Raw genomic sequence first — 23,555 nt, 5'->3', positions numbered from 1 at the left:
ACCGTTCTAAATTCATCAACATTGAAATAAATGTATTATTAAAATAATATTTAACTGTTATCAAAACTTAGTGCAACTGTGGAAGCTTGCTATGTTCGGTTGTCTCACTGAAAGACAAAGGGTCGCAGCTCTCACTATGTGATGTTGCTTGGTAAAATGTAAATGTAACCTTTTGCTAAGAAAGTACACTCAACATCACTGATGTGTGGGTGATCTAGTATTCAGTCATGTTTAATGGCATGTCTATCAGTGTATTGGAGTCATTACTTTATGCATTCTTTGTAAAGCATGAAAAAGGTGTACCTTGGAATCCGTGCTGAAGTTCTCTGCTGCTAGGACTCCAGATCTGTCTCTCCTCCTCTGGTCCAAGTCTGTCTCTCCTCCTCTGGTCCAGGTCTGTCTCTCCTCCTCTGGTCCAGATCTGTCTCTCCCCCTCTGGTCCAGCCTGTCTGGATCACCTTAAGGACACTTTGAACAAACAGATGTAAAGTTACATGCGTGGCTTACAGACTTCTTTCCATGCAAACAACTTTTTATCTTCTTTTAAAAACAGGTCATAATCTTATTGTTATACTTAAGAAATGGCTGGATATCACAGTCCTTATACTGTATCAGTTTGATTGAGTATTATTGTGTAGGTCCTTTTTATTTTACTGTTACTTTGGATGAGGTTTTCATGAGTCAGTCAAATTAATTTGTTTTCATATGCCATATTCATATGTATCACACACGTAAGGGTAAGACACAAACCTATTGAACAAATGCAATGCAATGGATAAGCTTAATTTCCACTGAAGTCACAGATAACGTCATATATAATATTTAAACAAATCATTTCCTTGTCACTAAAGCATTGACTACGCTATTCATCATCCTTAAATGCAGGAATTAAGTTACATGTTCTGTTCTACAGCCACGATGAGGCTGTTTCTCAAGTGTGATGATAATACAATTAAAAGAGGCATTGGTAATAATATTAAAAACAACAATGTTTGGGTCGTTCGTCGGATAGGCGGTTAGCTGCAATAAATAACTCCAGTTCAACAAACCATATTACAATATCTAAGGGAGCGTTATTATCTTGAAATGTGACGTTCATATTTTAAAGATACACATATTTCATTGTGAGGTTGATTTAATATACACTAAGCCTCTCTTCAACAATACGTTGACGTTAGCTAGTCTATTTTATGCTATAGTAGAGCATAGCGAATTTAAATGAACCTTAACAATGCATACAGTAACCTAAATAGCAAACTAACTATCTAACGTACAAGGATGACCTTATTTTAGCAACCTCGCACAGAAGCCTTTTGATATACAGTAGCATCCCACTTAATGTTTTACACTCTTGGATGCTACGCATAGCATCGTTAGCACAGATGGAGCTACGATTGCTCAAATGCTAACCCAACTCTAAACATTCATTAACGTTAGCTTAATAAAAACACCAGTAACATAACATAAAGTACGCAGGGTTGACTTACCGAAGAAACTGCATTCATGGACGGTCTGTTTCAACGGCAGATAAATCCTATATTTGCATGACGAATAGTCCACCAGGAACCAACACAACAAACATGGCAGAGTTCAAGTAGTGTTCTCCTCATGAGCTGAGCCGCTGTAGCATCACGGAGCTAGCAGAGAGGAGCTAGGAGCAGCAGCCCCGTTGTCATGAAGGGGGAATCTAACTATATACAGAATATGTTTTTGTAGATCCAGGCTAGAAACATGTTCATTTTCTTATGTTAAGTTGGACATTTTAACAAAGGGTCTACGGGAATTGCTCCCATCTGCATCCATCGCCTACAGTTTGCAGCATTGGGCTTCACCGCACTGTCCCGGGGTTTGCCGCTTGGCTCTGATAGGCCAGAAGTCGGTTTGATTGCATTAGGGCTCGATTGCTTATCCTGTCTGAGTAGCCCGGATGAGGCTGCATCGCAATTTTTGACGTCGAATTTTACACACCGAATTTTTTTACATCGAATTTTAAACACCGAAATATTTGACGTCGAATTTTTTTCACTTGAATTTTTGGGATCTGAATTTGAACATTCAAATTGTTTTAACTTGAATTTTACATTTTTATTTCACATAGATAAATTCGGAGCAAAACAAATTCAGATTCATGATTTTCAAAGTAATTATTTTCAATGCTATAAATTCGGTGTCTAATAAAATTCAAATACTTCTGTCTCTTGTTTGCTTCCATATATATACACAGTTCGGAAAATATAACCGAGGTCCGGACCTCGGGGACCTCAATGGTAGATACGGCCCTGCATAGGACCACTAAGTGTAAACAAGGTAAATATAGCTAATGCTAGCTGTGCAATAAGCATGTGTACAGAGTAGTATGGCTAACGCTAACGTGAATGCTAACGCATTTTCTCATTGTGTTTAAAACCGTTTAAACATCTCCAAATGTCATCACATAAACACAATACATGTTACCAATCCTTACAGTGTAAGTGTAAGGCTTACACTTATACTTGCAGTCATTGCTTTCTGACGGACTTGACCCTTTTACTCTTCAGGTTGCATAGGGAAAATTAGTAGCAGTCTACTCATGGATGTCTACTGCCATGCTATTCAGTTCACTTTCTCCTACTTCCTGTACCCGGTTTCCTGGCTAACCTTCAGTAGGTTACACATTTTACAATTATATAAATGTGCAAATATGAAACATAGGCTACAGGTCAATATCACCTTACTATTGGTAGCTGAACTGTCAATACCCCAACACATATTCTTAGATATAAATCTTGCCTAATTTTGTATTATTTAGACACAATTAAAACTTATAGTTTCATGTCTTGTTACATAACAATAGATCATATTTGTTAAGTGTTATTATGGTAGAATTACTATTCTTGTGGTACTACTGCCTTATTAGGCCCATATTGAGCAGAGCATATTAAGACCAATACTCATGTACAACAACTTCCTTACTTGCAATAAATAAGCACTAATTAGATGGTTATTGAGGAAAAACTCTCAACTAATGGCTTATTACTTGTAGAATATGGTCATGTAGAATAAGGCATTAATAAGTGTTTTATAATGAATAAAGAGCCAATATACTGCTAATATGCATGTTAATTACCAACTAGTTGATGGTTAATTTGTGTACCTTAATATAAAGTGTTACCCAAAAGTCTCAATGCTTCTTCCACTACTGATAAAAATAACAGCGGAAACACAAAAAAAGAACATAATAAATTGTTGCATTTCACTGCTGCGCTACAGTTTACTCACTCATGTTGGTGAGAGCTCCCTGCGGCACCGGCCATGTTTGTTGACAGTCAGGGTTGCCTTAGAAACCTCCCAGTGCATGGTGGGTAGAGGGTAGTATTTCAGGAAGGGACATGGTTATACAATTGTGAATTGTTGGTAAAGACTGACTGATTGATATATCTTTGGCAGTATATATATATATTTTTTTTAATGTGTGTTAACTTAACCCTAACCCATTGTTATGTCGTTTTTACAAAAAAAAGCTGCAAAATATCACTTCAATATGACTAAAAAATGTCTTCCATAAGGTAAATGAAATCCTTTACCTTCGGAAAGTTTTGTCATGGGTATGTTGACTTCAGGTTTTCTTTTTTTCACACCACCTAAACATTGCTACTTTATCCACATCTAATTGTATCATGTGGCTTTGCTGAATACTCTATTCTGATTGGTACATTTGGGCATTTCCAGAGGTTGCTAATTTTTGCTAACACGCTGTTGTTAAGTAAAACACATTGTTGCCAAGAGGATCAAGGTATGATGTGCAGTCATATCAACATGCAGAAAGAAGTCTGGTAAATTGACTGCAGCTGTGGACAACACACATTAGTAGTCTCCATGAGGAAACACTTTTTAAAATACTTTTTGAATATTTGTGGAGAGCGCAACACTTTGGATTCATGATGGCTAAACTGTCCAGAGTAAAGAAGCTCAAGAGAAGGAAAGAGGTTGAAAGAGAGCGCGGCACAGAGAAATCAAAATAATAATTCAGACAGGAAGTAAACACTAAAGGGAACAGCAGAAGAAGACAGACAGGAAGTACACTAGCTGTGTCCCAAATCAGCGGCCGCATCCTCCTGAGGATGCATTCGTAGACCGCATACGTCACTTCCGCCGAACGTAGGCTGTCCCAATACAAAAAAAAAGACAAGACTCCTCCGAATGCGGCCTACTTTTCCCAGATTTGGAGGATATGTAGCGGCCAAAATCCTATAGAACTAAAACAGCCGCTGAAGCACTAGTTAGCGGATCTTACGCAGGGCAATGATCATCCAAGTCCAGACAAGAACCTCCATTTGTGCATTTTATTCCAATAATAAAGTACAATGAACAGGTTTCCTATAACTCTTTTCCTTAAGCCATTCCTATGGCTTTCCTTTCTGTTGCTGCCTGCGAGCTGCGATCTGCGATCTACGGAGGCCTGCTCCCACCTGTAGAATACGGCTGTACTGGAGAGGTTTTTACCCCGGAGTCGTCGCGGAGAGACGGAGTGGATCCACGCTTCGGGCTTGGCCTGCTTCCACCGGGCGTGTGCTGCTGTACGGAGGAGGATTTTACCACCGCTGGGGCCTGCTTTCCACCTGTCCTGGTTCTGCTGTTGCAGAGGCCTGCTTTCACCCCGGGGATACCACGGAGGGACCGGAGCGCTTCCACGCTGCTATTTTCGCCTGTCCTTTGCTGCTGTGCTGATTTTGCTCCAGGAACATCGCGGATACTGTGTGCTGGTCTGGGAAAATGGCCCATATCGGGATTCTGCTGTGCCTGTTAACCGTTTTGGACTATGAGAAGATCTCTAGTCATTCTGAGAAGTCTACTGGATTCAGGTCTGTTCTGCCACCCGCAGTGGGCATCCCCTGCAAAGGTTCGGATGTGTTGCTCAAACAATTACCGGTTGCCTTGTCACAGACAATCTGCTCGACAAAATATGTTTGTCTTTTTTGTTTTCCTGCGATGATGGTTCTTCAGGACTGCTTCTTAAGCTCAAATCCCACTCTCGCAGACTTTTCCGGTGTTTCTAAATGAGATGACAATGTATGTGTGTCGTTTAAGAGGAAAAGATGCCTGTTTTTATTTTTGTTATTACTCTCAGGAAATGTACAACCTAACCCTGGTCCGCCCAGTAGTAGTAGTCAGATCGCTACTCCTGCTGATTTTAAAGCTAGGTCTGGGTTGGGTTTCATCCACTTGAATGTGCGCAGTCTGTTAGGTAAACTAGATTTTGTCCGTATCTGGGCGAGCTCAACTGACGCTGACGTCATTGTTTTATCAGAAACATGGCTAAATAAATCTATTTTGGCCTCTGACATTGCCTTAAATGGTTTTAATGTGTATCGTACCGACCGGCCTAATAAAGGTGGTGGCGTTGCCATTTATGTTAAGAATAAGTTCAGTGTAACCACATTAGTTTCCAAATCGATCAGTAAGCAATTTGAATTTTTAGCCATAAATATAGAAGTGTCAACAGGTCATGGTAGTGAGTTGTTACAGACCCCCCTCAGCTGTCAAAGACTCCTTGTCTTCACTAGCAAATATTTTATCACAACTAGACTACAAGGAAATTGTGCTATTTGGAGATTTTAACTGGGACTGGTTAACTGCAGTGTCAGAGGATTTTAAAAACCTTTGTATCTCTTTAAATGTTACTCAGATTGTGGACAGTCCTACTCGTCCTAACATTAAGTCCCCTAATAAATCCTCCCTAATTGATCTCATTTTAACTAATGTTCCCCATAAATATTCATCTGTGGGAGTATTTGCAAATGATCTGAGTGATCACTGTGTTGTAGCCACAATTAGGGACACTAAGGTCCAAAAGGTTAAACCTCGCATTATCATTAAGAGAGACAAAAAACATTTTGTGGAGCAGGGTTTTGTGCATGATCTGTTTGATTTTGATTGGGGTAAAATCGATCTGTGTGCTGATGTGGAAACCGCATGGTCTTATTTTTATCTTGGTTTTATGGAGATCATTGATAGACATGCACCCCTGCGTAAATTTAGAGTAAAGGGACGAGACAATCCTTGGTTTTCTGCTGAGCTGTCTAGTCTGCTTCATGAGAGAAACAAGGCCTGGGCAAAGGCTAGGAAATCAGGCTCAGAGGTAGAATGGCTGCGTTTTAGGCAGCTAAGGAATAGCTTCACATCGCAAATCAAAAGTGCTAAATCAAAGTACTATCTGTCAGTTACCACAAAGAATCTGAATAATCCTGGAACATTTTGGAAAGCCATTAAATCGTTATTACATTACATTATCCACCGGCGATATCCGTAATGAGCTACCTCCGTGCATTACCACAGCATCTGGCACTATATCGGACAGGGCTACTATGCTAAATTGCTTTAATGAGCATTTTGTGTCCTGTGGTTCTCTATTTGATTCTGTCACTAACTCTGCTTCTGTGAACACTACAGTATGTGACTCTGAAAAACGTGTGTTGGAAAACCCTTTTGGTTTTACCCCTTTTACTGTTGATGTTGTTCGTGAAGCTTTAACCAAGTTAGATCCTAAGAAACCGGCTGGCCCGGACAACGTAGAACCTTTCTTTTTAAAGATAGCTGCAGATGTTATTGCTCCACCTCTCACTACTCTTTTTAACCTCTCCCTCAGCACTAACACAATTCCAAAATTGTGGAAGTCAGCGTATGTCCTGCCTTTGCTAAAAGGAGGGGAGGCCACCTTATTAAATAACTATAGGCCAATCTCTAAGTTGTCAGTTCTGGCTAAGGTTCTTGAACGCTTAGTGAGTGAACAGGTAAAGGTGTTTTTATGTACAAATGACATCCTGTCTAAACTTCAGTCAGGCTTCAGAAAGCAACATAGCACCATCACTGCCACAATGAAAGTGGTGAATGATGTGGCGAGTATTTGAGATAATAAGCAGAGTTGTGCAGCTCTATTTATTGACCTTTCAAAAGCGTTTGACACCGTCGATCATCACATTTTAAAGCAGAGGCTAGCCAGTATAGACATGTCCAGCCATGCAGTGGGGTGGTTTGTAAACTACCTCTCTGAAAGGTCCCAATGTGTTCATTTTGATGGGCTGTCTTCTGAGTGGTTAAACATTGCTAATGGTGTTCCCCAAGGTTCTGTTTTAGGTCCACTTTTATTCTCCATCTACATCAACAGTTTAGGTGAAAATGTGGATGAAGCTACTTTACATTTTTATGCGGATGATACCGTGATGTACTGTGCAGGTCCCTCCATTAAGGAGGCTGTTGTTAAATTACAGGCTGTTTTTAACATTATTCAGACTCAGCTCTCTGAACTAAAGCTTCTTTTAAATGTTGAGAAAACCAAGGTAATGCTCTTTTCTAAAGCTAAAAAGACACCAGAGCCTGTTTTAGATATTGTAACTACGCAAGGAATACAACTTGAAGTGGTTACCTGTTACAAATACCTTGGTATCTGGCTTGATGATTGTCTCACTTTTAAACTTCATGTCTATAACCTGCTTAAAAAGCTGAGGGTTAGGCTAGGTTTCTTCTACAGGAACAAGTCCTGTTTCTCGCTTGAAGCCAGGAAAAGGCTAGTCACTGTGACCTTTTTACCTGTGCTGGACTATGGTGATCTGATGTATATGAATGCACCTGCCAATTTCCTGGTCAAGTTAGATGCTGCGTATCACAGTGCACTAAGATTTGTGACAAACTGTAAAGCATTAACCCATCACTGTACCCTGTATGCAAGGGCTGGTTTGCTTTCACTAACTGTACGGAGGCTCAGTCACTGGTACATTTTTATATACAAAGCCATGTTAGGGAAACTTCCATCTTATATCTGCTCCCTGATCTCACGGAAAATTGTAAGTGGCTACTGCCTGAGATCGAATGCTGTGGTTTTATTAAATGTGCCAACTGCTAGGACTGTCTTAGGGAAGACAGCTTTTAGATGCACAGCTCCTCTATCTTGGACTAGTCTGCAAATTAAATGGAAACTGAACAATCTGGTGCCACTAAATGTTTTTAAAGCTCGGTTGGATGCTACTCAATCGGAAGCTATTGGTACCTGTTTATGTGGATAATTATGTAAATTATGCTGTATGATGTCCTTTTGTTGTTCTATTTATGTTTTTATGTTTCATGTGGAACTACTTGAGCAGGTCTCCCTTGAAAAAGAGATCAATGATCTCAATGGGATTTATCTGTAAATAAAGGTTTGAAAAAATGAAATGAAATGTGGCTTGAAACACCCTGGTAAAAAAACATTTGCCTACTAGTACTCTGGCTCCCAAAACCCACCTGTTTCCAATATATACAATTACACCAGGTGCTCTAATCACCCAGTGCCCAAACATGCCTTCAAAATAAAAGCATAGAAACTACTTTAACTTATGACACTAACTAAGAATACATTTACAATAAACACTATAAACAGCAAGAAAATAAATGTTAAACTATTAAATAATATAAAGAGATATATTGTTGTACTGCCATGAGTGTTTTACTCTGCCTTTAGGATTGCAAATACCCAGGGTCAGGAGAGGGAGTCGGTGGGAAACCCACTGCTGCAACTTGGCCATGGTTTGTCCAAATGGATGAGATATTAGGACAGAGGCCCTCCATCTGCCCGCCTGTCCTAATATCCTCTATTCCAGAGGACACGCCACAGCCATGTTCAGCAGTGGAGGAGGAGGACGAGGATCAGGTTGAGGCAGAACCATCACGGCCTAAAAGATGGGCTAATGGACCTCATCAGAGAGGACATGAAGCAGCAGAGGGAGGCAGAGGAGAGCCCAGGAGTGCAGGGAGAACCTTAATAGGCTTTTTTCTCTCCTAGAAAAATTAGCAGATAAATAAATAAGTAATGAGCAATATGAAACTTATGATTTATTTTATGGAACAACATACAAATAAAACAACATACAAATTCAACAACATTTCAACTATATACACATTCAGGCTGAGCAGGGAGTCCTGGATGGGCTGCCACAATTAGGACCCTGGTGTCCTCTGATGGTGGGTGGGGCTTAATTTGGGGTGGTCTCCAGAGAAATATGAGTTGTTATTTCAGATTATGTGTGCAGTGGATGCACATGATCTTTAGTTTGCTCGTTATTACGAAGATTACTTCAGGAAATTGTGTCTATACAACGTTGTCATTGTTACCAAGGTGGTTGCTAGGGACGCTGCTATTGATATTATTTCTGTTATGTAACTGTTTAATGGTGTTATCATTATTGCTACCCCCTTCCCCGTCCATTTATAGTGTTGGTCAACAGCGCAAACATATTAGTTTAACAAAATCTGCATCTAAAATTGTGGCATAGATACGTTATTTTCCCCTGTGCAATTCTCCATTTACTCAACAATAACACATAATTATTCTTGTGTTTATTTATTTGTTTGATTAATAAACACAAGTTGGAGTCCGTCAGGACCGAGGGTCGGAGCAGCTCATTTGCTTTAGAGAATATTACACCCGGAAATAAGTATTCTCTCCGCTTCGCTTGACAAACCCTGTGATAGTCCTCAAGCTCTGTGATTGGAGAGTGTGACGAGCGTCGAACAGCACTTGAAATGGGATGGAACCACGGCAGACTGTCCAAAACTGGATTTGAACGGGTCCACCCCGTCCCCCCCTCCCCGACCCCGTCCCCAAAACTACACATGCTGGCTATAGTGTTTCGCAACATGTTCTCTATGGCACGTCTCTACTGGGAGTTGTAGTTTTAAAAGACGTTTTCGTATTTCCCATAATAAGAAGTTGCCAGTATTAAATTGTGTACATCCCTGGAGGTTTAGGGGATAGGAAACACTCAAATTTAAAACATATAATTAATAAATGGGTGAAAATTGCTTGTGCCCATAATAGGCAGCATTAATATATATACCCACATGACAGCTAAGGTCAAAAGAGCTTTATTTAACAGCTGGTATTATGTTTGTGACCCCTGTTGTTAATTGATAACATTACATTAATTGATAAGCCTGAAACATGCACTTGTCAAGGTTCAGAGGCAAATTTAGCAAATATGGCAGTAGCCATCGATCAGCTTAAGATAAGATATACTTTATTGATCCCAAGTTGGAAACATTTGCGTTACATCAGCATGTGTAACAGTTGTAAATATGCAGTGGTGTTTATTTGTAAATAATTTAGTATAATCACACAAATTCTGTGTTTTATATTTAATAATTCTGTGTTCTTTATTTATTGATTGTTCAATACCTGACAAGGCCGGAGATGACATATCTACATACATCTTATAAGAGTATAATACATTATGTATAATATCAGTTAAAATAAGTGCTTCAACATAGTTAACATTGCTGGAGGTATGCACAAATATTGATAGATGTCTTGTAATGCACTATTGAGGAACCTGCGACCCAAGTTTTTCATTTATTGCATAACTACACCGTAGTTGTGAATATGATATGTCAATAAACCTTAGAAAATCTTGAAATCTTGAAAGGGATGTGCAAAATAGTCATTATATACAGTCTTTAATTAACTATTAGTAGAGAATAACGAGTAATGAATATACTTTATAGGGATCCTATTAATATCTAATAATAAAAATAATGAAATTCAATAACATGCTTTAACCACTAGGTGTCCCTTTCTATCAGCTGTGCACCTTTATGGTGTAAATACAGCCTTGTATAGACACAATTTCCTGAAGTAATCTTCGTAATAACTAGCAAACTAAAGATCATGTACATCCACTGCACACATAATCTGAAATAACAACTCATATTTCTTGCATCAAATGACATCAAAAGGCATTTTAATGGCCAAAGTAACTTTAAAATAGGCATTTTCCACCGAGAATAAAACGAAGTTCGGCCATGTTTTTTTTTTCTGCAGGGAGAAATTTGAAGATCACGTGACATAGACGCCAGCCATTGGAATGAATGGTGAAAAAAAATAGGCGTTTTTGTAGAAATACTACGTCCTAGACCAGGGGTAGGCAAGTAAGTTTGGCCGTGGGCCAATTTTTTGCTGAGCCGCAAGATGGCGGGCCAGAACATAATCAAAGCCTAATTCAAGGAATTGATTTTGGTAAGAGGGCGCAGCGCCCCTGTTCCCCGGTTCAGAAAAAACTCTGATATCGCTGATAACCCTCCCCATCAACACTCTGATGCGCAGTCAGATCCGCTGATTGGTTCACTGATGATATAGGTGCCCAATCCAGAGCCTGTGGCTAGACCCGCCCAAAGGGAGGCTCGTCCTCTCTAGCCCCATGTCAGTCCCAAAGCCAGGGCTATTATCTGTATTTTAACAGACTTATCTTTTAAATTGAGGTGTATTTATTGTTCTGTTCAAAGTTTATTTTTCTCTGAAACTGTAGGGAGGATGGTCCTCCCTTTCCTCAATGGACGAGCCTCCACTGAGTAAAGTAGAGTTATTAACTAGGTAGCAGTGTTATTTAACATACTTTTATTCTGATAAGTATTGTCAAGTTCTCTGGGTTTTTGGCATTTATTTGAGTGTTTGCCCACATTTGAGAGGCTTGAGGGACAACTGGAATCCTTTTTCCTTTTCTTTATTTCAACTTTTCAAGGACACATTAGGATTCTTTCAGGTTGAAAACCTTTAAAAAATACCAAAGGACAAAATAAATCAATTACAGCAGTTTTGCTTTGCAATTTAATATATTATAGCCTAAATTAATCAGTAACCAAGTATTTTACTCAAACTCAATGTATTTAATAGTTGTGTACTGTATAATATGTACTGGTTCCCCCCAACCACACATTTGCCATATGTGACCCGCTCTATCGAAATCAGTCGGAAGTCGCAACGGCTCATTTCAAAATAAACGTGGATTTGCGTAAAAAACTAGTTTTTTGGGGTTCGAGTGATTTGTTTGATTTTAAATAAACAAAGTCTTGGATTTCAGAATATGACATTTTTATTTCCAAAATCACACGATAAATACATGTTTGAAGCTTGTAAAGGGAAGATGACAGCTCTCCCTCGCCACTCTTCTCTTCCACAGCGCCGCTTCCCCTCCCTCCGCTGACATTATGAATGTAAGCGGTTATGTCGGGACAGAATTTATTTTACCGGATAAATTTGAAACTTACCGGTCATGTTTCAATAATAATAATACGAGTTGTGTAGCAGAGTTTCCGTTAGCAGGTAATCACCGGACTATGACCGGATATGCTGATGTTTAAAACTCAGTTAATGGGGCTCATTTTTATATTGCTTCAGTTTATAATCGTTACAGATCAAAAAGTTCAGATTCATTTTTCAATAAATGATTCCACAAACAACAAACAACATACTTATTACATTCAAACAAACTACTTGTAGTAGATGAAGTACATTATTCAAAAGTTTACAATAACTTTGAATAATAACACGGGAGAAACAGATGCTCTCTTTTCCCCTCTCCCTCCCTCTCTCTCCCGACAGCCCGTCAGTTCTCATGAAGCTCGCAGTGGGCGGGGCTTCAGGTGATTATGCAGTGCTGCGTGTCTCGTCTGACTCAGCAGCTGATCTGATCGCTCTCTCGGGTCCGGTTATAATTCGCTCGCGTTTATGTCCATATCGATCAGATCCAGCTCTGCTGATCGGGCTTTATAGAGAGCACCAATCAAACTATTAAGAGTGAATATCGGCCGATAATAACCGGCGGCCGATAATGACCGGCGGCCGATCGATCGGCCGCTAACGGAAACCCTGATGTGCGACTGTCAGTCCTATGTTGTAAAAAAAAAAAAAAAAAAAAAAAAATCTAAATAATATTTTATTTTTGATTCTAAAAATTACGGGCCAGATATTATTGCTGGCGGGCCAACAATGGCCCGCGGGCCGCCTGTTGCCGACCCATGTCCTAGACCAACGTAGTTATTACACGTTTTTTTGTGAGACAGAGGCTGCTTCTCAGGTCGATTAAATGAAATCCTTGCTTCCCTCACTTGCGTCGTTTCCCTGCGTTTAGTCCCTCCCACCAGGGAAGCATGGAGGGACGCAAGGAAACCACGAGAAGCAGGGAAATGAGTTTTAAGAGCAATGGGACGTCCTTTCCTCCGGAGCGTCACGTGAAGCGACGTCCGTTTGTGATGACGCTGCACAGCTGATCGTCTGACAGCAGCTCTGTCCCCGTTATTTCCACACACACCCCCGCCTCTGTTAGTACACATTTACTGACACAAACATTTGTATCATCTGTTGCAGACCCCAATAAATAAAATAAAATAAGAACTAATTCTCAAAAAAGATAAACGCCATTCTTAAAATGTATAAACGAACAATAGTTTGATTAATATTGATTAGAGTGCACAATAGAAATAAAAATAATTGAGAGAAGAAAAAGAGATATGTTATCTATCAAAACCCAGTTAGATTAACATTCATTGGATTGCACACTTTGTTTGTTTGTGTGGATATGTAGGACATTAACATTGTAATAGCACTTAATGACTGACTGAATGGAAATGACAATAAATGAAAATGTAAAACGAAAAAAGCGATCATGAAAATGTTTCCAAAAAATGAATTAAATGATTTTTGACCACTTTGTTGTTCAGATAGGCTATATCACATATTTGTAACTAAATGATACATGAATTGAAACAAAACACGGTATAAACTGAGGAGTGACTCCCGTGAGGTTCATGTATTTTCTTCACTCTGCTCTCATGTCAAGAAGCATCAGATCAGTGCATGCACTGCCTCGTCCAATCAGTGAGCGATACACAGTAAGGGGGCGGGGTGAGTATCTGAGGATTTCATCGGAGGATGGTCTGGTGGTTCCTCGGTTATCGCTCCTCCATTATCGCTCCTCGCTCCTCGATCCTCGGTCCTCCGGCAGAAATAAGAGCCATGGGACGGTACTCAAGATGGCGCAGACAAATCAACTTCCGGTGAGACCGAGGAGCGAGGAAATGAAAATAGTCGACCTGAGAAGCAGCCCTCGACTCCCCTCCTCGAGACTTAGACCCGCCCACAGGAGATGCGAGCGGAGGACCGAGGAGGGGAAGCAGCAGACGTTTAAAGAAATGAGAACTCCTCTCCTCTGAGCGGTCATTTTAAAGAGACGTCCGTTCATTATTACGTGGCAACAGCTGCATCAGCTGTCGAGTGTTTTGTCATAGCGCTGTATCTCTGTTAGATCAGCTGAACATTGTTCCCCCATATATTTACTTTGAATTCATTGAGAGTGCGGTATAATGAGACAATAACAGGCTACAGATGCGGACACACACACACACAAATATATTTATATAAATATATACAATTTAAAGTATGAGAGCACTCTCATAATAACGTAACACAATCAGAGACTGGATATATCCCCCCCCCCCCCCCCCCCCTCTCTGGTCGCTGAAATGGGGAATTTAAATTACGGGCCAAAAGTTGTATTTACAAGTAGGCCTATTAAAAGTAAGCAGAGGACACCAAACCAACTGAGACCCGTCTGTCCGCCGCATTTACGCACTGTACAACACACACCTACACACTGTACCACACACACACACACACACCTACAGCTCCTAAAGCATAAGCCGTTGTGTATTTTATTATGTGAAGCAATGGTCTTAGAAAAATATCGACTCTTTGTTTGTAGATATCTACTAAACTAAAGCAAATAAAGAGAGTAGGCCTGTTATACTGAGTGATATATATTATACACACTGCTCTGCTTTCTGCATGGACCTTACAGCTGTTCTCTCTGGAAACATCGCGACGCGATGAAAGCAGTTTCTAAAATAATATCCAGGGGATGCATGCATAGCTGTCATTGGCTGAGATAAGTCCGGCCGTGCGTCACGCCTCCACTGTTCCCGGAAATGCATCCGTGGAGGAACCATCAGTGTATCCTCGATGCTCGGTCCTCGGTGTGCATTTAGAGAAATGAGACGTCCTTCAAAATGGCGCGCTGAAATTCATTTCCGGGTCACTACCGGAGGACCGAGGAGTCGAGCAGGGGAAATTTGAGTATTGAGAAGCCTCTAAAGAAACCACGAGCAGCAGGGAAATGAGTTTTAAGAGCAATGGGACGTCCTTTCCTCCGGAGCGTCACGTGAAGCGACGTCCGTTTGTGATGACGCTGCACAGCTGTTCGTCTGGCAGCAGCCAGCTCTGTACCCGTTATTTCCACAAACACCCCCGCCTCTGTTAGTGCACATTTATTGACACAAACATTAGTATCATCTGTTGCAGATCCCAATAAATAAAAATAAAATAAGAAGTCATTCTCAAAAAAGATAAACGCCATTCTTAAAATGTATTTAAACGAACAATAGTTTGATTAATATTGATTAGAGTGCACAATAGGAATACAATTATTCAGAGAACAAAAACAGATATGTTATCTATCAAAACCCAGTTAGATTAACATTCATTGGACTGCACACTTTGTTTGTGTGGAGCAAATTAACATTTTAAATAGGACTTAATGACTGCGGTTTGGCAGCTGAATTAAAAGCTAAGCAGGTCAGTGACCACTTTTGTTCAGATCACATATTTGTAACTAAATGATACATTAATTGAAACAAAACACGGTATAAACTGAGGAGTGAGTCCCGTGAGGTTCATGTATTTTCTTCACTCCGCTGGGGTATTGCTCTCATGTCAAGAAGCATCAGATCAGTGCATGCACTGCCTCGTCCAATCAGTGAGCGATACACAGTAAGGGGGCGGGGTGAGTATCTGAGGATTTAATCGGAGGATGGTCTGGTGGTTCCTCGGTTATCGCTCCTCGATCCTCGCTCCTCCGGCAGAAATAAGAGCCATGGGACGGTACTCAAGATGGCGCAGGCAAATCAACTTCCGGTGAGACCGAGGACCGAGGAGCGAGGAAATGAAAATAGTCGACCTGAGAAGCAGCATGGGGCTGAAGTCCAATAGTCCATTTAGCTTAGGAACCTTCCTAACGGAGTGAAATGACCCGGAAGTACGTCACTGGCAGCCATGATAAGTGCCGTTCTAATTCTCCAAATGAAAGGAAAGGAGGTTTCAAACTTCCTATAACCTCCTTTAGCTTAGGAACCACTGGACCTCCCTAACCGAAAGGAGAGGAGAAAATGCTGCCCCACAATGCATTGCAGCCGCAGCATTTGACGTCACACAACAGTCGGCCGTTCATGGACACAAACGATAATGGGAGAAATTATATCATGAAAGTTACGGTGCTTATTAAGCATTTTAAAACGTATTGCCAAGTTGCCAAAGTGCTTTGTTTTGAACGTTCATCAGTAATATAATCAAAAAGAGAAATATGAACGTTAGTTTTTATAAACTAAAATACAAAATACAAGCAGGCTGTGGTTAAGTAACTCCTGCATGACCTGCTTTAAATCAAAGGAAGAAACTGTTAAATTAGTATATGAAACCCCGGTTGACAACATACATTTAAAGAGAATGTGACGCTTACAAAATAACTACTACAGGAACATGAAAGAAAAATAAAGAGCTTTATTCACCAAAAGAAAATAAATCACATAATTAAATCTGTGTTTAATTTCTATATTTACAGTACATCATAACAGTCATATGTGTAACAGTCTGTTGTGCGGAACTTAGCTAGAGTGTAAATAAATCAAAATGTATCATTGTTTTTATGCACACAGTTGCATGTCAAGTTTTTCGTTCGATGCACACGTACAGTTAAATTGCTTATCTTTCACTGGTGAACATAACAATAACAATAGTGGTGCATTATTGCGTCTATTTTTGGACCATTTTTGTAGCTAGAAGTCTGAAATTAGGTCTTTGGTACACAGAAATGTAAAAAAGATGTCATGGAATTATGGACTGCGACTCTCACATGGAGCAATTGGAAATCCTACAAAGTGGGTTGAAGTACTTCATCCTGTATCCTCGTTGCAGTATAAATTAACTTTAACATGTCAGCTCACATGCTCCATTACATAGCCGTTTTTTTGGAACAACATACTCAATTTCAGCATTGTAAAAGTTCTGTTCTTCATTGATTCACAGTCAAATGTACTGAGACAAGATATGACCAAGCTACTGTCTTGCCTTTTTTTTCAGTTTATAGACCATCCCTGAATCTAAACAAGTGAAGCAAATGCTGAAGTCACTTATACCTGCATCTTTATAATGGCAACCTGGTGGCCTGTCCACAGGTTGCAAAAGAAGCCCAATTGTATAGAAGTCTATGAAAAAATAACCCTACTTTTTACTTAATTTAGTACCTTAGTAAACATTTTAAACATGATTGTACGGTCTAAATCGCTGGTTTAAATTATTCACAAAGCAAGATGTTCATTAAGTTAATTATGGTCCCATTTTGAGTAAAAAGACACATTTGTGATTGACAGGTTGCTACCATGGTGTTGACCGGGTTGGATTTTGTCCTTGTTTTGTCTTCAACCCTTTCAAAAAGTGCGTTTTTAATTCATCTAAATAATATTGACATTTTTTATTGACTTGGCTTGAGTGGGACAAATGTCTCATCTTTCTGCAGTGATGTAGTCGTGCACTCCTGGGCGTGTCAGTACGCTGTGACATGTGGGTGTGGTTACCAGTTAAACACACTCTCCAAATTAAAAGAAATTAAACAACTGAACTCTTTAACAGTATTTAAAGATGGCTCATAATTTTCAAGCACTTTTGTGTTATTGCATTAATACATATTGGTTTTGGTCAGTTTATAACGTCTAATAAACTACATATTTACAGAACTGTACGCAGCTCAAGCAGTCTACTGGTTTCAGAACATTCAGGCAGCTTCATCCAGCAATCTCTGCAGGTTCTTCTGCACCTGGAAGAACGGACATGTCTGTTATTTTTGACTGCATGTTACATGATATACTTGTGCTCTAATGCACAAACATATAAGATCTGATGATAATAGACGTTTTTATTGGTCGGTTTCTATAACTCCATATGTACATCTCCACAAACTCCTACAAACTAGCAGTAACGGGAACCAGTACGCTCTGTAAAGAAAGCAAAAGCACATTCTCAAAGTGCTCTATTCCATTGATGCCATGTTGATGAAGTAAATCACTTAAAGGTCCCATGGCATGGCCATTTCTACTGATCATAATTCCATTGTTGAGGTCTACTAGAATAGATTTACATTGTTCAATTTTCCAAACTCACATTGGTTTCTCATACAGCATCTCTGTATAGTATGTGTATTCACTCTCTGTCCTACACGCCTTGTTGGAGCTCCTGCCCCCCCCCCTTCCCTGTGAGCCCAGTGTGCTCTGAGCTGACAGTGTGAGCTGGCTTACGGCCCGTCCATACAGCGGCGTGCATTGGACGCGGTTTGATTGGATAGAGCTTGTACTGGCATATGATTTGATTGGCTGACGCTTCCGTCGAAGCTTCAAGAGTAGAACATTGCTCTACTTTTGAAGCGAGCAATGCAAAGCGACGGAACCACAATGCAGTTTGGCAAAGCGTGACGTCACCCCATTCAAAGTGAATGGGCAGACGCGTTGAAGCTTCAACGCACGCTGCCGTGTGGACGGGCAGTTAATGGTGTGGTTTCCTGCTTGCTGCGAGACAGCTAGACATCACGAATGGACGCGGGAAGGGAGGGGGAGCTGAGGGGACTGCATCAGCCCCATTTGCGAGGCTGCACTAGCACCCGCATCGCACCCCCAAATGCGGCGCGCCACAGTGTAAGCGCGCCACAGTGTAAGCGCGCCACAGTTTAAGCGCGCCACGAGGCTCCACTAGCACCCCCCCAGCGCGTCACATTTTCGCCGCTAAAAGTGTGTGTGTGTGTGTGTGTGTGTGTGTGTGTGGAGCTCCACGGATTGGGTCCATTTTTGTATGGGCACGTCACCATGACCATACCCAGGAAGAAAACAATGGAAAAAGAGAAATGTCCAACGAGGCGTTCTGGGGCAGCACAGACAGCTCTTTTCTGTGTTAGAGTTTTACTCGCTACAGGGTGTACTTTGAGGGTTTGTGACTCTGCAGACCGTTTACATGCAGAAAAACCTTCATAACACACAAGGGGACGGGTAATAACCAGAAAAGCATATATTTATATTTAAGGATTCACTGTTGTGCCACAATATGTTATTGAGTTAAAATATCAATATTGTGGATTTCCAAGTTAACATTGATTGATATGACTGCGATTAAATCAGCATATACATCTGCCAGGGGATGCCACCCCTCAAAATCTCCTGCCACCCCATGAATATTTTTCTAGATCCGCCCCTGCCTACAGTGTAGCGCTCCACAGTTTCACCGCGCTGCGAGGCTCCACTAGCAGAAAAATCTCCAATCTCCAGGTCTTTTCTGTGTTAGAGTTTTACTCGCCACAGGGTGTACTTTGAGGGTTTGTGACTCTGCAGACCGTTTACATGCATAAAAAGCTACATAACACACAAGAGGACGGGTAATAACCGGAAAAGCTTGACATGTAACCTTTAACTTTCTTTATGGTTTTGTATTCTGTTAATAGTTTTGTATTCTATTAATCATTCAATCTATGGTTACTTATTCTCTTGCTGATAAGCTAACTTGTTATTTACTTTCCTTGTTATTTCTTGACCCACTAAGGATTGTTTCAATTTCTATTAGACGTTATATTTACTTCTCATTGCCCCAAAGTCCCATCCATCCACCAGATGTCCTCAGAACTCCCTAGCAGCAGTTAACCTGAACCTGTACTTGTGCCTACTCTCTATTCATCTATATCTCTATCTATTCATTTATTCCTTTATTTATTTTTACACCCCTCATTGATAAGTTTGATTTTGAATGTTGCCTCTAGTAAATTCCCTTTCATCCTAACTGCTTATCTTTTGTGAAATAATGTTAGTTCTCCTCCATCTATAAAGATAAACAACTTTAAATATCTACATTTCTAATCAATCAGGCTCTTGTTTCGTGTGTTGCTGCTGTTTGTTTTTAGGAGACGTGTGTTGGCCTGAAATGTTAATGTGCTCAGACACACACAGTGCAGACTGATGGATGAGGAACGAGCTCTTCTTACAGGTGACGTCCACACTTCTCTATATGAACAGATCAATGACTATAAATGTTTGATTAACGGCAAACAAGTGTCCGGTTACACTTTGTCCTGAAGCCTTCCAGTTCTGCTTCTGACACAAAGCGTGTTGATTTCACATGTTGATGAGCGGAAAACAACTTTTCCACTCTTTCCTTTGTAGTAATTACGTTTATAATTTTAAAGAAGGTACTCATGGGGAAAAGTTAAAGAAAGGAGACGTTGGTTGCATCATCTTAAAAACAAATCAGCAGGGGTGGTTATTCAGTGCATAAAATATCCTGAACTGACTATTTTGTCTGCTTTTTACATTGTATTTACCTAAAAAAAACAATACTTTTACATAAATTAATGATAAAATATTGAAACTTATGTTAACGCCATCCAAAATGTCTGGACACAAAATATAAATTCCAAGATATTTAATTCTTATATAGTCTTCTGAGTTTTTTTTAAAAACTGATCAAAAGGTTTTTTGTTCAAGACAAAGGCCTACTCCCAAAAACTTCCAAATTCGCCCTAAGGCAACTGTTGATATTTGGAATTTTAAATTCACACGATAAATACGATTTTTAGGGATTAATACAATCATTTAATAATTCATTTTAATGTAACCCTATGAGACACAGATAGACAGACCGACTGACCTTCTCCAGCTTCATCAGGTTAATGGACAGCAGTTCAGAAAAAAGCTCTGTGTTCACGTCACTCGCCCCCAGAAATTCATTTCTAGGGGGTAAAAACAAGAATGGTGGATATTAATTCTTAAACATGAATTGAAATGTTTGTGTTTCCATGCCCTATGTTGTATATTATGGATTAGATAGCTAGTTATTTCAGTGTCTTAGTAGCCTTGAATCTTGAACATCATTTCCCAGGGTCTGCCCTGACCTCATAACTTTGTCTCTCTATATAATGTAAATAGCGAGAACATTTTAAAGGTTACTTCAATATACTCGCCACATGTCATCCTTTTGCGGCTTTCCCTGTGTGGAAAGCATCGACACAGCATCAGAGTGTCACCCATGGCGTTTTAATACCATAAAATAGGACTCTGACATCTCCAGTCGCTTCACAGAGCATCTTTTTCAAAGTGGATTGATGAAAATAGCCCTTTTTAATATCAAAGACGATCATAGTAATGCATAGTGGAGTTAATATTAATCCATCTTTTAATATCAGTTCACCATGGGTTTAAGATGAAAGGACTAGCAAGTGGAGCCTAATATTTAGGTTTTTTTTGTTTGTCATGTTTTGTACAGAATTACATTATTTGAGTATACAAATTATGTACTTTGTTACATTCCAACACTGTCAGAGTATATCAAATACTCCGGTTGGCAAGACTGCTGTAACGTTTTACAGCATGGCTTGAACTTGAACTGACTGCAACGGGAGTTCCTACAGTGGCTAACAGGGGGGGGGGGGGTCTCCGGAGCTGCAGTCCACTCAACCCGCAGGGAATTGTCTCCAATTAGGAAGTGAGGGAGAGGGACCATGGGGAGGGGAGGGGTAGATACTGTAGCTAAATCTTTGTGGTCTGATATACACAAATTGATCAAATGAAGCGGCTCATATCTTTCTTTTTCCCCAAGTAGACCTGATAATACTAGAGCGTTGTTTAGATGGGGCTGACGTTCTCTTTAAACATCCATAACACAGTCGCGCGGAGCAGGGTTGATGTGGAAGTGGTTAAATATATACAGGGTTGGAAAAACAGTAGATGCCTGTGGGAAAGTCTTATCATAGCGTAACAAATTGGTCCCATATTTGCCAACTTAGGGAGACATACATTTACGGGATCTGCAAATACATAGGTTTTGACAATCCATAAGTCTGAAAACATTTGAAGGTGAGGTGTTTCAATAAGTAGGAACATGTATACATACATTCATCCTGCTCTTCTAGTTCAGTCTGTAGCTAAAGGTGACATTTTTTGTGAACTCACTCCTGGTGGGGGAACTCGGAGACGGAGCCGAGCGTAGTCAGTCTCTGCTCCAATGAGACGACCTTAAAGGCCAGGTAACAGGAAGACAGGAACAGGACACACACTCTGGGACACACACACACACACACACACACACACACACACACACACACACACACACACACACACACACACACACACACACACACACACACACACACACACACACACACACACACACACACACACACACACACACACACACACACACACACACACACACACACACACACACACACACGAGGAGTGAGTTAACGTGTGAGTGAAAATGAATCAGAAAACAAAAACGTACTTATTTTTAGTTGAATAAAGAAATGTACATATTAACAAATACGTGAATATACAATTGAATAGAAAAAATACATTAATTAATAATTTACTGATCAAATTGAAACATGTACCTCATCAATTAATTAAGATGAATGTAAGAATCATGGCAATAGAATGGTTATGAGTTGACTGGCAGTGGACTCACAGTAACAGGTAGATTAACAGCAGTGTGTTGAGAGAAACTGGTTTCAGAGTTCTGCTGTCAATCACCAGCTCTGAGCCCGGAACTGAAAGGAAAAATATGTTTGTTACTCTGAAAAACGTAATTGGTTATTTTATTGATTTGTGAAATATAGTAAGGAGAAAAATGGGTTGTAATTTATCAACTTTTTGTCACAAGGGACATTTGAACCTCATTGAAAATGTCCATCCTATACAGTTTTTGATGCACTCTTTTACTTATCTCCCTTGGGGTGTAGGTTGTCTAACCTCAACATTAACAACAACTGTCCCATAAGGAAGGACAATGTCAACCTTATCAGGTTGAAATAGTTAACCATAAGCAGAGATGGGGTCGTTACTAAAAAAAAGTAATATATTACATATTACTTTAAAAAAAGTAATATATTACACTACTTCGTTAATCTCTACATAAAGTAACTCGTTACTTTACTCGCAGGGCCGGCCCGCCCCTCCCTACAAGCAGATCACGCAGACTGCGGCGCACCTACAGCACCGGTAACTTACCGGTCCTCTAAATTATATTGTTGCTGCTTCGGAGTCGGCACACTCACAACATCCTCACTCTGGGTTCAGGGGTCCTTAGCTATTAGCTTGACCTTAGCATGTGTTCTTTGCAGGTGTTTGTTGAGGTTTGACGTGGTGTTTACAGCAGTGGATAACAGCTTCTGGCCTGGGCACAGTTTGCACCTCACCGTCACATTCCTGTCTATTCTTCGGACAAACTCAAAATAATGGGCATACCTCCACCCCTCGAAAGTTATCGCTGACTCAGCCATGTTTATGCAGCACTGTACGTGGAGATGTGGACGCGCAGATTACGTACCCTACATATAAACCTGGGGCGGAAACCCCTCTTGTCTGTCAGTGTGATTATGACTGATTTTATAAAAGTAACGAAGTAATGCGTGTCGGGGCAATGTTAGTAGGCTTAACTGTAGTGTGATTACTGAATTATAAAATGCGTTACACTACTCCGTTACCGACAACGCGTTACACCCAACTCTGACCATAAGCATAACAATTGTGTGTGATTAGGACATATTGGACAGTTTGTGGCTACAGTGTGTTGGATAAAACAATATTTAGATCCAATTTGGATTATTTTAGAATGTGTTGAGTGCAGTGGCGGCGCC

The 23,555-nt window shown here is 40.2% G+C and overlaps 2 protein-coding genes across 6 annotated transcripts in view; both read right to left on the bottom strand.

The window, feature by feature from the left end:
• LOC117555402 (testis-expressed protein 43-like) overlaps positions 1-3,297 on the bottom strand; it is a 28,004-nt gene extending 24,707 nt beyond the window's left edge. The window contains exon 1 of the mRNA XM_034230307.1: positions 3,259-3,297. Within this exon, the coding sequence (XP_034086198.1) occupies positions 3,259-3,293 (35 nt within the window). The 5' untranslated portion in view covers positions 3,294-3,297. The remainder of the gene's footprint in view (positions 1-3,258) is intronic.
• Positions 3,298-16,373: 13,076 nt separating this feature from the next.
• Positions 16,374-23,555, bottom strand: part of LOC117555391 (GRAM domain-containing protein 2B) — a 55,232-nt gene continuing 48,050 nt past the window's right edge. For 3 of the 5 annotated variants that reach the window (XM_034230293.1, XM_034230295.1, XM_034230290.1), the window contains 4 exons: positions 22,385-22,466; positions 21,871-21,975; positions 20,570-20,651; positions 16,374-17,705 (listed from right to left, as the gene is read on the bottom strand). In XM_034230293.1, the coding sequence (XP_034086184.1) occupies positions 17,664-17,705; positions 20,570-20,651; positions 21,871-21,975; positions 22,385-22,466 (311 nt within the window). In that variant the 3' untranslated portion in view covers positions 16,374-17,663. Of the gene's footprint in view, positions 17,706-18,303; positions 20,652-21,870; positions 21,976-22,384; positions 22,467-23,555 lie in introns of those variants that run through there. The other 2 variants (XM_034230292.1, XM_034230291.1) reach the window with 2 other exon arrangements.

Source organism: Gymnodraco acuticeps, unplaced genomic scaffold, assembly GCF_902827175.1.
Source record: "Gymnodraco acuticeps unplaced genomic scaffold, fGymAcu1.1, whole genome shotgun sequence".
Lineage (NCBI taxonomy): Eukaryota > Metazoa > Chordata > Actinopteri > Perciformes > Bathydraconidae > Gymnodraco > Gymnodraco acuticeps.
The sequence above is the reverse complement of the archived record's forward strand: the minus strand, read 5'-3'. Positions and strand labels throughout refer to the sequence as shown.